At 35.8% G+C, this 14,744-nt stretch overlaps 1 protein-coding gene across 2 annotated transcripts in view; it reads left to right on the top strand.

The window, feature by feature from the left end:
- CPEB2 (cytoplasmic polyadenylation element binding protein 2) overlaps nucleotides 1–14,744 on the top strand; it is a gene marked incomplete at both ends in the record, with an annotated part of 49,730 nt that overhangs the window by 22,233 nt on the left and 12,753 nt on the right. For both annotated transcript variants that reach the window (XM_084285518.1, XM_084285519.1), the window contains 4 exons: nucleotides 1,310–1,360; nucleotides 8,359–8,382; nucleotides 12,082–12,252; nucleotides 13,839–13,928. In XM_084285518.1, coding sequence (XP_084141644.1) covers nucleotides 1,310–1,360; nucleotides 8,359–8,382; nucleotides 12,082–12,252; nucleotides 13,839–13,928 — 336 coding nt within the window. The remainder of the gene's footprint in view (nucleotides 1–1,309; nucleotides 1,361–8,358; nucleotides 8,383–12,081; nucleotides 12,253–13,838; nucleotides 13,929–14,744) is intronic.

The following is a 14,744-nucleotide window of genomic DNA, read 5'->3' as shown; positions in this document are numbered from 1 at the left end:
ACACAGAACTGCTATTTTGAGAAATTTCCAGTCTTGCTGCTAAACACATGGGTTCAGCAAGAGTAAAAGAAAAAAAAAAAAAAAAACATGATGAGAGTTGTTAGGCAACTTTGATATATGGATTGCTGCTTTGGTTTTTATTTTTACTATTTTTTTCCTGTTCCTTTTCAGAAAGCCTGAGCCTTATTGGGGTATGACTATCTGTAGTGTCTTACTAACATTTACTTGCATCTTACAAGCCATCTGCATCTATATTCCCCTTTAAATCTGTGTCAGTTCTCAACATGCTTTGCTTTCAGCCTTTATTCTTGTCTCAGCAAATGTTCTAGTTTCCTCCAAAAGATTTAAATGTTTGTTATACAAGTTTAAGGATTATAGACAAGCAAGTATGTTGTAATAGCAAGATACATGGAAATGTAGTTTTTTGCACATTAAAGCACACTTCTAAACACAGCAGCTATTGAATTTTTTTCTCTAGGTCAGTGTGCACTGCTGGTATGTTCGCAGCTTCCTGTAAACAGAATAAGTCTCCTTTAATAAAAAGGAATTTGTAGTGAAGAGACACTTCAGCTATGTATTTTAAACCAGTCATTTAGCTATTAAAGTAAAACATGCCACCAATGTAGTAAAAGGCAACACTTGAAAAGTTCCATGTCAGGATATGAGGTTTTTCATGTAATATTCATTCAATAGTTGTTTGTCTGCTAAAAAATGTGATGTACTGTATTCTTTAAATTTCTTAATTTTGCAGATAAACCAGTACACTAGATTTGCCAGACCTGCTGAAAATACTACATGCAACGGTTACATTGGCTAATAATTTTTTAATGCCTTAATATTAATTCCTGTTGACATGTTTTTTCTTACACTGATTCAGCAGAGAGGCCCTAAACCACAGAAATGACACTCTGTTAAGCAATGTGCATAGTACAGTTATTCACAATCGCTATGAAAGAGAAGACTAAAGTAGTCAGCACTATTTCTGGGTGTCATGAAACAAAAAGTGGCTTTATCCTATTGGAGCTGATCCCAAAGCACATTGCAGATCTTATGACCAGAGAATTAAGGTTAAGAAGTCTGTTCTTGTCAGCTTTAACTTGGGTCAAGGGTATTGTTGGTTAATGTGCTTGGAGTTAAATATTAGCTCTTTATTTCCCTTAGGCAAACTGGAAATAGATTTTTTATTTAAATTCTAAGAAGTGATTTTGCATTTAATTTCTTTTTTTGTGTTTTTATTTTCTAGTGTAATAACTAAAACTTCTGCATTTGTTTTGCTTTATTCTTTTTTTTTTGTTTGTTTTCTTTTAAGGTCGCTTGAGTTATCCACATCCAGGGACTGACAATCTTCTGATGTTAAATGGTAAGTGCTAATCTTATAACAGTTCCTCATTATCTCTAGCTTAGTTTAAATCTGACATGTTGGTATAAAATTGTACTGTTACATTCTGTTATTGAATTACTTGCCTCTAGTCTTCAACATTGATGGGGGACTAGTGCTTTCCATTTTTCAGAGCTGAATGGCAAGAGCTAATCTTGCAACAGCCTTTCATTATTTCTAGCTTATTTGAAATCTGAAATACTTAAAAGATGTACTATTCTTTTTTGTTCCTAAGCACACGAGCATAACATTCTCCAAAGCTCTGCTAAAAAACTATTATACTCAGATGTGAATTAGAAAAAGAAGGCCAGAAATGCATGCTTTTCTATCTTGTGTGGATAAATGGTGAACTATATACTTTTTATTACACTTCTGTGAAATAATATTTTATTTTTGTGGGTTTTTTTTTGGAACTGGCTTTGTCAAATAAGTTTCTAACTGCAAAATATGCTGAAGTTAGAGTTCATGTTCACGTTCCTCTCCCAGTAGGTCAAACTTCATGAACATCTGCTACTCAGTGAAGGCATGAACTTTAGCCTTTGTTCAAGGCTAAAGAAGGAAGCAGAGCTTGGTAATCCATCTAAGTCAATAATAAATCAGGGGTTTTGCACACAAATGTTTTCTACATCGGGAAAAATTAGAGCTGTAATACCACAGCTTCACCAGATAAGAAAAAGTGGAATCTGTTGTACACAAAGCAACTACATGTTTGTTATTGACTTCTAATTATTGGATAATGGTGGGTCTAAATGTTACCAGTAAAGACTTAATTATAAAAAAGTACAAACAGAACAGTTACTTCAGGTTTGTGGGTCTGTGGAGCTCCTTTTTGTTGTTGTTGCCTTACACTTTTGCACACTCTCACTTGTGCAATTCAGTATAAATTGTAAAACAAACAAAAAAAACATCTTCCACTTTGTGACACTGTAAGTAAATGTTTAAGATTTTAAGGATATTCCTATTGCGTTGTCCATCTACTAAAAATAAATCTCATGCAACGGACATTTGAATAATCAGCTTCTTTGGTATTGGATAGTTAAGATAATGGAGTACCTTGGAAAGTAAAAATAGCTCTTTACTACTGAAATCAAGTTTATGCTTAACCCACACGATCCATATTCCTGATTTCTGGTTGGAAATTAGATTGAATATGGATTTGCTTGATGTTAGGACATTTACAACAGCTAACTTTCTGTATTTAACTGCACCTCTACAGCCTATGCTACAAGCTGGTTTTCTCAGGTGGTATCTGTTCCATTGTGATTACCTGCTGATTTACAATGAAACATTAGGTGGGAAGGTATTAATATTGAGCAATCTTACGAGCATTTACGAGAGGAAATATTTCAAAGCAAGAAACATTTTAAATTTGTTTGCTTTAATGCTCAGGATGGTGAGCTCTTTTTGTAGTACTGCATGCTGAAAGAGTAAGTGGGAAGTGTTGTTACACTACGGAATATCAGGGGAAAAAAAGGTGGTTGCTTTTATTGGTGACACTGGAAAAAGGCATCTCTGTGGTGACAGACTAACCTGAAAAGCCAACCACAGAGATAGAGTATTTACTAAAAGTACCTTGGTTTGTTATTAATGCTGGTGGGAAGCTAGCACTCAGTGAAAGTTCTGTCCTTTTTAAAAGCTTCAATACTACAAACGACCTTCGGTAAGTGTGATAAAAATAACAATTTAAGTATCTAAAAGGCAGGTGCTGCAAAGCGTAATTTTCAGGTATGTCCCGTAGAATTTGATTCAGAGCCCTGTTTTGGACACTGAAGTTCTCTGTAATGCACATGGAGAGTGCAATCGTATACAGGTGGGGGCAACCTGAAGTTGGAGCTTCTAAACTGGAGCTACTTGCAGCTAGAAAACAGAAACACTAAGAATGACTTCTGGGAAGTCATGGCTGCTTCAGACTCGGTCATGACCTGTCTTTCTTTGCAAGAATTGAAGGGCTTTCTCCAAATGTGTGGTGAAGAGAATCACAGCTTGAACACTTGTTGAAAAGCTTGCAGACTTCAGTTTCCTCTGCTGAAGAGGATTCAAACAAATGTTTCACAGTATCCCTTTAGTTGGAGCTTGGAGGGAGAAACACAGAAGAGGAGAACTGATAATCCATAGATTTGGGGTTATGCCTTATTTTCTCATTTAGAGTTGTAGTCAGTACCAGGAGGAGCAGCAATGCCAGCCCTTCATAAAAGCAAAGCAGTAACATTTTAAAGATGTGGGACACATCTTTGTGTGCTCCAACAGCGGATTTTAGTAGACTTCATTTTAGTACCCTCGTATCTCTGGATCCCAGTAAGGTTCTGACATGAGCCAGGCTGGAATTCCTCAACCCTCTTAAGACTAAACACTTCTAGATAAAACTGATTTTTAGCTAGTTTTTCTCTTCTTAAGTGATATAATTTTCCAGCTCATTTAACATGTACTTACTGAACTGTGCCTAATATTAATATTTACAGTTTTCATTATTTAAAATAATGAAATGAACCAAAGGAAAGCTGATTTACGTTTTAATAAATTATATATCTGATAATTATATATCTGTTACAGCTCAAGCTGTAAAAAAGAGTAAAAACTAAAAAAATGGGTTTTTAATGACCTCCCTCAAAAGTCAGGAAAAGATATTGTGGAATGGTTTCACTTGAGTACATCTTTAATTGTCAACTCCATCTTAGAATCCGTCTGTACCAACTAATAATGCAAGAGCCCAATTTGCTAGGGTTTTGGGGGATTTTCCCTATTGTAGGGTTCCCACCTTTATAGTTTTAATGCATTGAATTTTTTTTTAATGACTATTGAAACCTACTATAATTCACCATTCAGTCAGTTTAGGAAGGGAGCGTTAGACTTGCCATCACTTAGAGATACTTATAGTTGGTTGTGCTATGAAGAAAGGTGTTCTGCTTCAAAGAGAAGTTACTGAACTTCCTAATACAGGAATCGCTGGATAAGATTCTGTGGTCTGTCATGCATGCCAAACTTGAGTGGTCATCATGAATTCTTTCAGCTTTAAAATCTAATGGAATCTGAATAGAATTTAGGCACCCAAATGCAATAGAATACAGTGGGAATAGGCACCTGCCCCCTTTACCCAATACTCTTGAAAAATTTCAGCTATAATTATTGATGGGTTTCTTTAAATGACAAATAAGTATTAACGAAGAATGATTCATTTCTTCAGTGTCCCCATCTGCTCATGTAAGTCAGGACTGTTAAGGACAAATGGTATTTTATCTTAGCTGATATCATAAATTTCTGAGTTGTGTTTAAATATAGGAAGTTGGTCTAGTAGGTCTTTTTTTTGTTAAACAACATAAATAGTTTTAAATCAGCTCAGCAGTTTCAGTTACTGAAATAAGTGCATATTTGATCTCTGGAGTGTAATTCAAATACATGTCTAAACAGAAATGATACATTGACTATCTGCATGATAGCACTGCTCACAATTTTGCAAAAATATGACATCAAGACCATATAAATATAATGGCAGAAAAAGTGTTTACTTCTGTCTGCCATATCTTTATCTTTGAGCTGATTTAAGTTGCAGAAAGGTTTTTGGTGTTCTTTTGTTTGTTTCTTTGACAGGTTCTAGACTTACTAGTATGCAACTTAAGGGATGTAGAAGCAGAATTTTTTAACTGCAAGAAGAGGGAATATTTTTGTTAACTACAGCAGTTAAAGTTGGAAGGTTAAAAGATTATTGGGTTCCATTCGACATATAATCCTTCTTGCATGTGCTACCTAATTCATGTTTTCTGAGTGTATCCCTTGCACTTTCTCACTTACATGAAATCTGTCAAAGTTTCTGGCTAATTAGGTTATCTGCCTTTACAGAGTAGAGGATACAAAATTATTTCTGTATGACTTACTCTTTGAACAAGTTCAGGAAGGAAGGAAGGAAGTATAATCTCTCATTTTTTTCTGTCATAAATCAAGTATAACTACAAGTGACTGGCCTTCCCCAAAGGGCTGTCTACCCTGCAATTATTTATTTCTCTAAACACAGGCACTAATTATTTAAATTTATATATTAAATCCATATTAAACATATATAGTAAATACATATAAAACTATATAACTATATCTCTAAATATATATATATAATGTGTATAGTTACACACCACATATAGGCAAGCATGTACGCTCTGAAGGGCATACATACAGTATGTGCATAATATTTTAATAAATAGAGAAAATTATTTCTGATATTTTATAATTTCTCATTGCTCACCTTATAATAGAAGTTTGTTTTTTTTCAGTGGGACACTTTTCAGAAGCAATATCTAGCCTTTGAAAGAGGCTATTTTTATAGAAATATTTATACAGGGAGATTAAAATACTGAAGTTTCATGAAGCTAAAAAGGATACCTTTAGTTCAATACCGTATTTGTAGTGATTTGGGAAGCAGTCTGATGAGAGCCTGTAACCTTCAAGGCTTTGTAGCTGTTGTTATTAAAACAACTTATCCACTGTGGTCATAAACTCTGGATAAAAATAACCAAAAATAACGAGTTGCAAAACCATAGGGGTTGCTATCAGTGGTCACATTTATTGCAGCAGTGCCTACAGATCATCTGAGAATGGGAGCAAAGTTTTCTAGACTTTATAGACTCAGTGACAGAAAATCCCTGCCCAAACTAGTTTACAACCTAAATGGACAAAACAGGTAAATATTAGGAGAAAGGGGGGTTGCCATATGAGTAAAGTAAATAATGTGACAACATCAAATACAATTATTTTTCTATTTTCTCTGATATTATTGTTTTTGCCTAAGCAAAGAATGCACAGATGAACTTCGGAGTATCATTGTAATTTCTGTTTGTATTGCAAAAATACTATTTTAAGCTGAATTGCATTGTGGAGGGGTTTTTAGCATTTTAATAGCCCTGTTGTGTTTATCCCTAAATTTACTGATATTTTAAAACACACAAAGAAAAACAGTTCAGGTGTTCTGTAACAATATATTTTTTGTATATCAGATTGCCTTAACTATGAATATATAAGAAAATAGCTGAGCTGGTTTTGTTGGCAAAAAAAGGAGCAGGTCTAGAAGAAAAATCACTAAGGCTTGAGCTAGAAATGCTTTATCAGTATGCATTTGTTTAGTATTCTTGGAGAGGGAACATGCCACATACTGTGGGTGTGAAGCACTTGAATTTTCCCTGATTACTCCAGTTTTATTGGGGGGAGAGAAGAGCACAGGGTGTTGGACAAGGGCTTGGTGACGCCGCTGCTAATGCTGCCTGTGAGTCACTGTGTCCAAGAGTTAGAAAAGATCCCTACATGCTGCAGCAGCAGCAGAGCTGCTCTCATGTCAATGCCTGACTTCAGATGAAAACAAGTCTGAAGTTAGACATTAGTCCCCCTGTGCTGCATCAACTGATAAGAGAACTAATCACATCCTCTGTTGAAGAATATGTTGCTTTTTGTGGATGCTATTTTCATATGGGAAATCTGAATTTAGGTGTTCCCAGTCTTGTTGAAACTGGGATTTTCTGGTGTTGGATCACTAATGAAAGGTTGGAGGGTATGAAAAACTTTAAGCAAAAGACTGTTCTAATCCATTGTGATTCTTTCAGGTGGAAGAAAATAAATTTGAAAGCAAGTTCAGTGCAAATTGGCTAGGAATATACTGAATGTTGTGTAAGAAATCAAAAGTATTAAGGGAGAAAAATGCAAGAGAGATTCTCAGAATTCCATAAGCAATCCACTGAATTCCTAGTAGGAAAAAATAAAGAGAATAAAAAATATATATAAACTTTTTAAAAAATTTGAAAAATCCCCATGTAAATGGCAAATACCAGCAATATAAGGATTCAATAATATGGAAATGGGACAGTGAGCTTAATTCATGAGTCACTGACTTTGTGAGGCTGCATGCCTATCAGTGTCTCAGAACCAAAGCTGCATTTCAGGAGAGATCAGTGCGTGGAGTCCCAGTAAAATAAATAAATAAAAAACTAATGGGAGGACAGAGTGATCTGTGTTCATGAATGTCACGGTAACATGGTTTCTAGTGATCTGTGTGGATATTTAACTGCAGTGCTATAATGATTAAAGTAATCTTTCTCAGCTACGAAGTCTGAGAAACAGGAATTGAAAATACTTTGTGGAAACGTAACTAAAAATTACACATAGCTTGATAGTTTTTGTATTAGTAATCTGCCTATTTTTAGTCGCCCAGCCTTCAAGCTGAGGAGCAGTCAGTGCAGTCTGCTGAACTGTAGCTGTAAGATCCCTTTAAGAATCTTGCAAAACTCAGAAGTTAGGAAAATCTTGGATTTACTTGCAGTCGGTCAGAAACTGTTGCTTTGCCTTTGTGCAGTATTTGTGATACAATGCCATTTCTTGTGACTTGTGACCTGATTTTGTTTGCTACCACAAGGAGTCTTTTGTTTCAAACAAAACCTTGCGGTTAATTTTCTGCTAGGTCTTTTCATGAAAAAGGAAGGTCATGGCTTATAGCATTTGCATTGTCACTGCGAAGGACTGTACAAACTGTTCCATGGACCAGAATGTTTCTGTGATTAATTTAATGCTGGCTACATGCTTTTTAAAGTAATATTTTCCTTTTTTCAGTTGCAGTGCCCTGCGTGTTATTTAGACACTTCTGTAGGATGCAAATTGTGTTTGAGGAGATGAATTTTAAAGTTACCACATTTTATGCTTCTGTAATTAACGTGAAGTTAAGACCAAGTATAAAGGCACATTGAATAATCAACATTTGTGCAATGATATCGCTGTGTTTTATAGTATATTCCTTACAGCTGCTGCTAACATCAGTTTAGTAGTAAAATAGTGGGATATTTAAGTGAGACTTCAGTTTATTTGCAGTCTAATCTACAATTAGCAGTGGCAAATACCAATGCAGATTTTTATTTATTGCTCACCCACATAGTTTTTTGTATGATAAATATTTTCATATGTGGGCATAACACAGTTGTTTGACATTTTACAATTTGTCCTTTGTTTACATGCAGCAAGGAGTTATGGGCGAAGACGAGGTAATTCACTTCTGTTTGTTACAGTACAATTAATCCTGATGGAGCTGTTACTGATCATTATGATTAATTAATCCAGATTGTTGATTATAAACGCTTATCTGCATGTTTCCTTAATACGGGGGAGATGGAGGGTGTGAGGGGTGCAGTCTGGATTGCTTTGATCATTGATCTCTTTTTTAGTTTGAATCTCTTCAAACTAAACTCTCTTTTGGAGTTTGAATTCCAATTCCCTTAATCAGTTAAAGCTCTGTAGCTCTAATCATAATTTCGTTCATGCTAATGGTAGCTGCTTGCAGTTGTTGCCCCCTTTAAAAATATACCGTTTGCTGGTTGTTCTAACTCATCTCCCTTTGCTTCTGTGTAAGTGATAGCGTACAGAGTAAAAGCTAAGAATACTTCATAAACTTAGGAAGAAATCTAGTGAGCAGCCCTTGGAAACGGTAAATAGATTTTCATAGTATAAATCAATATATGTTCACTGACCCCAGAAAACCAATACTGAATCAGCTGTATGAGAAAGTCACCAGTGCTTGTTACAAAGACAAGGTAAAGTGTGCAACAAATCATCAAGACCTTGATAGCTTCCAATATTCACAATATACACAGAATTTCTTGCCTATCTGCCTTGATCTTGCATTGGTTCATAACGGGTTGCTCAGGAGGCCCATTTGAAAGAATAATGATGTAGACCACGTGTAATAGCACAACTGTCTTTGGAAAGTTTCTGGTAGACTTTGCTTAATCCTTTTCACTGTCATAAAACAAAAAGAAACGAGTATTTAAAAGGGCTTATCCTTTTAATTCAGTCTTTGGGAGAAATTGGAAAGCCTAGAAAGTGACCTTTTTGCTTTCTTCAGACAGGAAGCATTTAAAAGTGGAGAGGAGGGAGAAAGAAGTGTTTGGAGTCAAACAGAGCATGCTACACTGAGTGTGTTAATCCATTGTCCTCAATGTCATCTTAGCTCTCTGAGGAGCTGCAGTGCTTTTGGCAAACCTTTTCCCCACATTAAAGAAAAACTGATCTCACTGATACCTCTTTAAAATGTTTTCTGATGGTTTGATTTGTAATGGAAACAGAGCCTTAGATTCTTATTGTCCTTAGATTTTAACACTGGTCTGTGGGGAAGAAAATAAATTACTCTGAGGATTATTATTTTGAGTTTCTTTCCTATATATTTGTAAGTCAGAAATTGAATTATCTAAGAATTACTTTGAGAAACATAAAAAAATAATTTTCATGGTCTGAAGAGATCATAGAATCATCAAATGGGTTGGGTTATAAGGGACCTTAAAAATCGTATAATTCCATAGGCTGGGACAGGTACCTTCCCTAAGTATAGATTGTGTGTCTGTGCCTTTTGTTTACTTGTTCAAAACAAAGGGGGAAAAAAGAAAAAGAAAAAAAGCAGCTTTTGTGGCCATATTGTAACCAACAAGTTAATTAGGATTGGCATATTTTTGAAAGAATATGACCACTTCATATATGCATAAGACCTGATCATCATTCTTATAACTGCAAGTTTCATAACTTGAAACTCACATCAACGCTACTTAGCTGCTGCAGTCTTTTCCTTTTTGGGTCGTCATAGCGTGGTCCTGTTCCTCTTATGTCTAAATATATCATTTGCAAGAAGAATCTCCCTAGCTGCCTCTTCCAGCTGCGTTAACCTTCTGTTTGTCCATTGCTTTCTGCCTTTGCTGCCCCATCGAACACAGGCTACGTGCTTCCAGTTCTCAAGGTGCTCTCCTGCTCCTGTTACCCAGCTGCTGAACGCCTCCTTGTGATAGCCAGCAGGGATGCCATCTCTTGCTTCCCACCGTATTAGGTTATTTCCAAACACATCACCGTTTTTAATGGAAGGAAGGAGCACGCTCCAATTTCCTGGTTGCTGTGTTCCCCTCTATCAGATATGCACTTTAGACATAATTGTGAAATGCCACCATAAAGATATCACAGTCGCTGGTTTTATTAACACAGTACAGTCCAGCAGTCCTGCTTCTGTTTTGGGATCCACGTGATGATTAAGTTTAGTTCATTTCTATCATCTTGTGTTTTCATTCGGTGTTTTTGATGTGCTGTATTTTTATAGTGGATTCAGATATCAGCTTAGGACCTACAGGCGTTATTACCACAACATGGGTCATTAGTCATGACATTTGCTCTCTCTTCCTCCAGCCATGTCTTTAAGCACTTGATCTCACGTGGTCTCATGGAAATTAACGGCCTTCCTACTGCTCTCATCCCTAGCTGATCTGCACAATTTCTGCAGGTGTCCCTAGGGCCAGAGGTGGGATAAAAGGTACAGGTTGCAGTACGAAGCACAGCTAGGATACTGCAGACTCCAGTGTCAGGAGCCCACTGCTTCTGCCTATCCGTTTGCAGTGGGTGAACTTGGAATAAATTGGGTATTTGAGGTGGAAAATGAACTTGTCTCTTATCTCCCAAAAGTGTGCTAGGTTGGTTTTTTTTTGGTTTTGTTCTCTTCTTTTGTTTTTGGAAAGCAACGGAATTCCAGAATGCTTTAAGTAATAATGACTTAAAAAGTGAGAGAGAACCAGAAAAATTGCATTTCAGAATAAATGCTGATGTGGGTATTTATTTTTCTTCACAAAAGTGTTTCTTTTTGGACTTTCTGCAGTTCAGACTAACTTCTGAATTTGAAACTGTTATTAATCCTTGTTGCACTAAAGCAGTGAAAGTTTGAATAACCTGAATTCATAACCTGACCTTCGGGGTCTTCTGTTTTGGAGTTCTCTAAAATTTGCAGATATGAAAGCGGTTATGTGTGTGAAAGTAGGATGGAAATACCATGTTTGCACTCCCCTTTGCCATCTGTGTGTCAGTTTTGATCACTTTGCAATTGCAAAGGCGTCCTGTGGGCTTCTTGGATTTCACAGTTGCAACTAGCTTTTCAGTTTGAACATTCGTTTCTACTGGGGAGAGACATAGAACAACAACCCCTGGAAAGCCTGGTTTGCCTTGTCCTCACAAAAGGGTAACTCTGTAGTCTCACTGCAGACTGCTACATGTTAGGAAGCACCAAAAGGCTTCCCTTTGCAACTGTTGTAAAATTGAGAGCCAGTATAAAACAGCATTGACTCATTTTTCAAGTGTTGCATTATGCACATTCATTAAAATTCTCTCCTGCTTTCACAGAAACTGATCTGTTTGTGCATTATCAGAATCAGATAATTTCAAAAGAAAAGAGAAATCATACCTATTTGAAATGTCCTACTGTGTATATACTTTTTCATTTCCCTCAGGTCACTTAAAGTGTAATTTTTAGACATGCAGTAGTCATTCATGTGATAGAAGCTATCACTTTAACCTGAAGCTAAACCAAAGGCAAACTAATTAAATTCACTTAAGCAGCCCTTAATATGATCTCTTTCTATGTAAGACCCTCTATTTAAAAACAAATTATTATTATCTTACTTGATGCAGCAGAGTAACTTCAATATACCCTAGTATGAGGTATTATGCTTACAGAGATGTCAATCTGGAATTTCCTTTTTAAAGTTTTAACATATTCTTCATTATCTTAATTTTTCTTAAACTAATGTATACTTTTCTAATTGCTTGTTGTTTTTATTTTTACCTTCAAGACTGCTATTCCCCCATTGCCCATTCTAAAATTACATAACTAAGTACTTACACAGAATTGTTTTAATATATGTTGTTATTTTTTTCTTTTTAAGGCCGTTCTTCCCTCTTCCCAATAGACGATGGTTTGCTGGACGATGGTCATAGTGATCAAGTCGGAGTGTTGAATTCACCTACCTGCTATTCAGGTCACCAGAATGGAGAACGAATTGAGCGTTTTTCTCGGAAAGTGTTTGTTGGAGGTCTTCCACCAGATATTGATGAAGGTGAGCTAGAAGCAAATGAAGTTTGGAGGGAGCGAAAAAGAGAAAAAACTAAATGAGTTAACGAAAGTAATCCACCCAGCAAAATAATGTTGTATAATAGGCTACAACTAGCCTCTTCTTGTTTTGTTTTTAATGAGATGAGTATGTCGATGGGTATGTTACACTTAGTATCGCTTGATGTCATCCATTCCTTTTGATTTTGAGAAGTTCTATTCATTTCTGATTCCACGCTTGTGGATTGCAGAGTTCCATATGATGCCTGGAATTTGTTGCTTATGCTTACTTTGCAGTGGTATGAGGAATGTATATACCTTTCTTATACAGCTGAGCCCTTCATAGCATCCTCTACCTCTACTTTTTCATCTATTCACAGGAAATGCCTATTAGTAATTGAATTTCAAACTCTATTTTACCTGAGCATCTCAGAAGTGGTTTAGAAAAGTTAATATTATTCCTGTTCCGATACAGAGAAACTAAGCCAGAGGAAGGTCAAGTGGCAAAGCCCTGTGTAATGCATTGAATACAGAAGATACCACGGAAGTCCAGATTATTATGTGATGCAATTGGAATTGCTTTGTATAATAGTGCTGATTTGAAGTAATCATGCTGTATAATACTAGGTTTCTCCTGTGCAGATAACTGTAAATTGTGTGCTAGCTTTGTAATGTAAACAGAAGTCCGTTTACAAGGTTCGTTGTAATCCTAGACTAACTTGCATACCAAATAAACTGACTGTGGTTAATTATCTTTCAGGCATGGGGAGACTGTATTTTGGTTTCATCTTCATGACAATGCTCTCCGGAAACGTACTAAATGATTTCTTTTAATGTACTTCAGCTTTTTGGTGCACTTCAGCTTCAAACTCAAAAGTGCACTGTTGCTTTTAATACAAATGCTAAACACAGACACATGGAGATACCTTTTCTTTCTTTCCTGTTTATATGCTGATGACAGGATGCAACCGAAACAAATAGAGTATATTTGTGTTTGCTGAGTTACTGCTCTTGTCTAGTTTAGGGTCCTGTTATTTTTTCTCATGACTAAGGTTCTTGCAGGCAGTGACAGGAAGCAGCAGCTGGTGTAGAAAGACATCATGCAGGGGCGTAGTAGATCCCGCAACAGGCCTGTTCATGGTTATATTAGAAGCATTGCAAAGTGGATGATTTTAAGTTTCAGTGCACAGTATCTGCTGGAAACTATCATGCTGACCGTGGTACTTATTATCTGAATATCTGCCTACAAAGGTCTGGAATGTGGATCACTAAACAACAAATTATTTTGATCGTATTCAAACCAAATCCTGAATATAAAAAGGTAACACACCAGTTTTCACCACTGCCTTCACTTGTCCACATCCTTCTGAAATCAGCTGTTGCCGAGCAATTAAAAAAAAAAAAAAAGTAAGCATAAAATCACCAGAAACATTTTGTGTAAATATTAACACTTGGAAGATGTTTCTATTTACGTTTTTTGCTTCTCTTTTTCCATGAAATGTCAACCTTTGCTAGAAATGAAGATCACTTGATAATACTTCTTCATTTAGTTATGTCGTTGATTTTAATTTCAACTCTTGTGCCTCTTTTCAGATGAAATTACTGCTAGCTTCAGACGATTTGGGCCTTTGGTAGTAGACTGGCCTCACAAAGCAGAAAGCAAGTCCTATTTTCCACCAAAAGGTAAGAGAGTTGGAAGGTGTTGACCAGTCACTGAGTGCAATTCTTAATCTGGGAAACTATCTCATCTTTTTCCAAAGGGTATAATGCAATCCCTGTGAACAGTTAATTCTACAGTTTTAGTGCATGTTCAGACAAGGCCAAGTATAAAATAGAATTGTTTTAGTGCTATGCCTTGTTCAGTGCAGGTCCACTGAAGAAGCTCCCGTATTCTCATTTCCCAAATATTAGATCAGCATAATATTGTTGTATGTATCATTAATTCTAAGGTCTGTATTTGCATTTCTAATTCCTAAAACTGAAATTTGATGAAATTTTAACACTAAATCTTAGATTAATTTTTTTTTGTAGAAAGTTACAGACAGTGTTCAGAAGGACGTATTTGAGTATATTATCAAAATATTCAGTTTCATGTTTATTTCAATTTTAAGATGTGAACCTCCTATTGAAATGCTGATTATCTTTATTGAGAACTAGGTAAACAGTGATTTTAGCTCTTTTTAGTATTGCTCTTTGAGTAATATTCAAAATCTAATCTTAGTGTTCAACAAGCTATTCTGTACATTTAAGTAATCTAAATTATATAGCTTATCTCTGTACAGGTATGCTCACGTATTAGTACATATAAAATAAATGCAAAAATCTGATCCAGAAGTTATTCATTTTGTAGTAAATGCAGCCATTCCTTACTTCCTTGGAAGTAATGAATATGGGCATACAATGCCTTTATAAACTGATTCTTCAGTTATTTATCTGATCATCTATGCTGCCAAAAAGACAGGAATATTTTCCCAGATCGTCATCTGAAGAGTTAGGAAA

Source organism: Netta rufina (assembly GCF_964035555.1).
Source record: "Netta rufina genome assembly, chromosome: 4".
NCBI lineage: Eukaryota > Metazoa > Chordata > Aves > Anseriformes > Anatidae > Netta > Netta rufina.
Note: the sequence above shows the minus strand (reverse complement) of the source record. Positions and strands in the feature narration are given on the sequence as shown.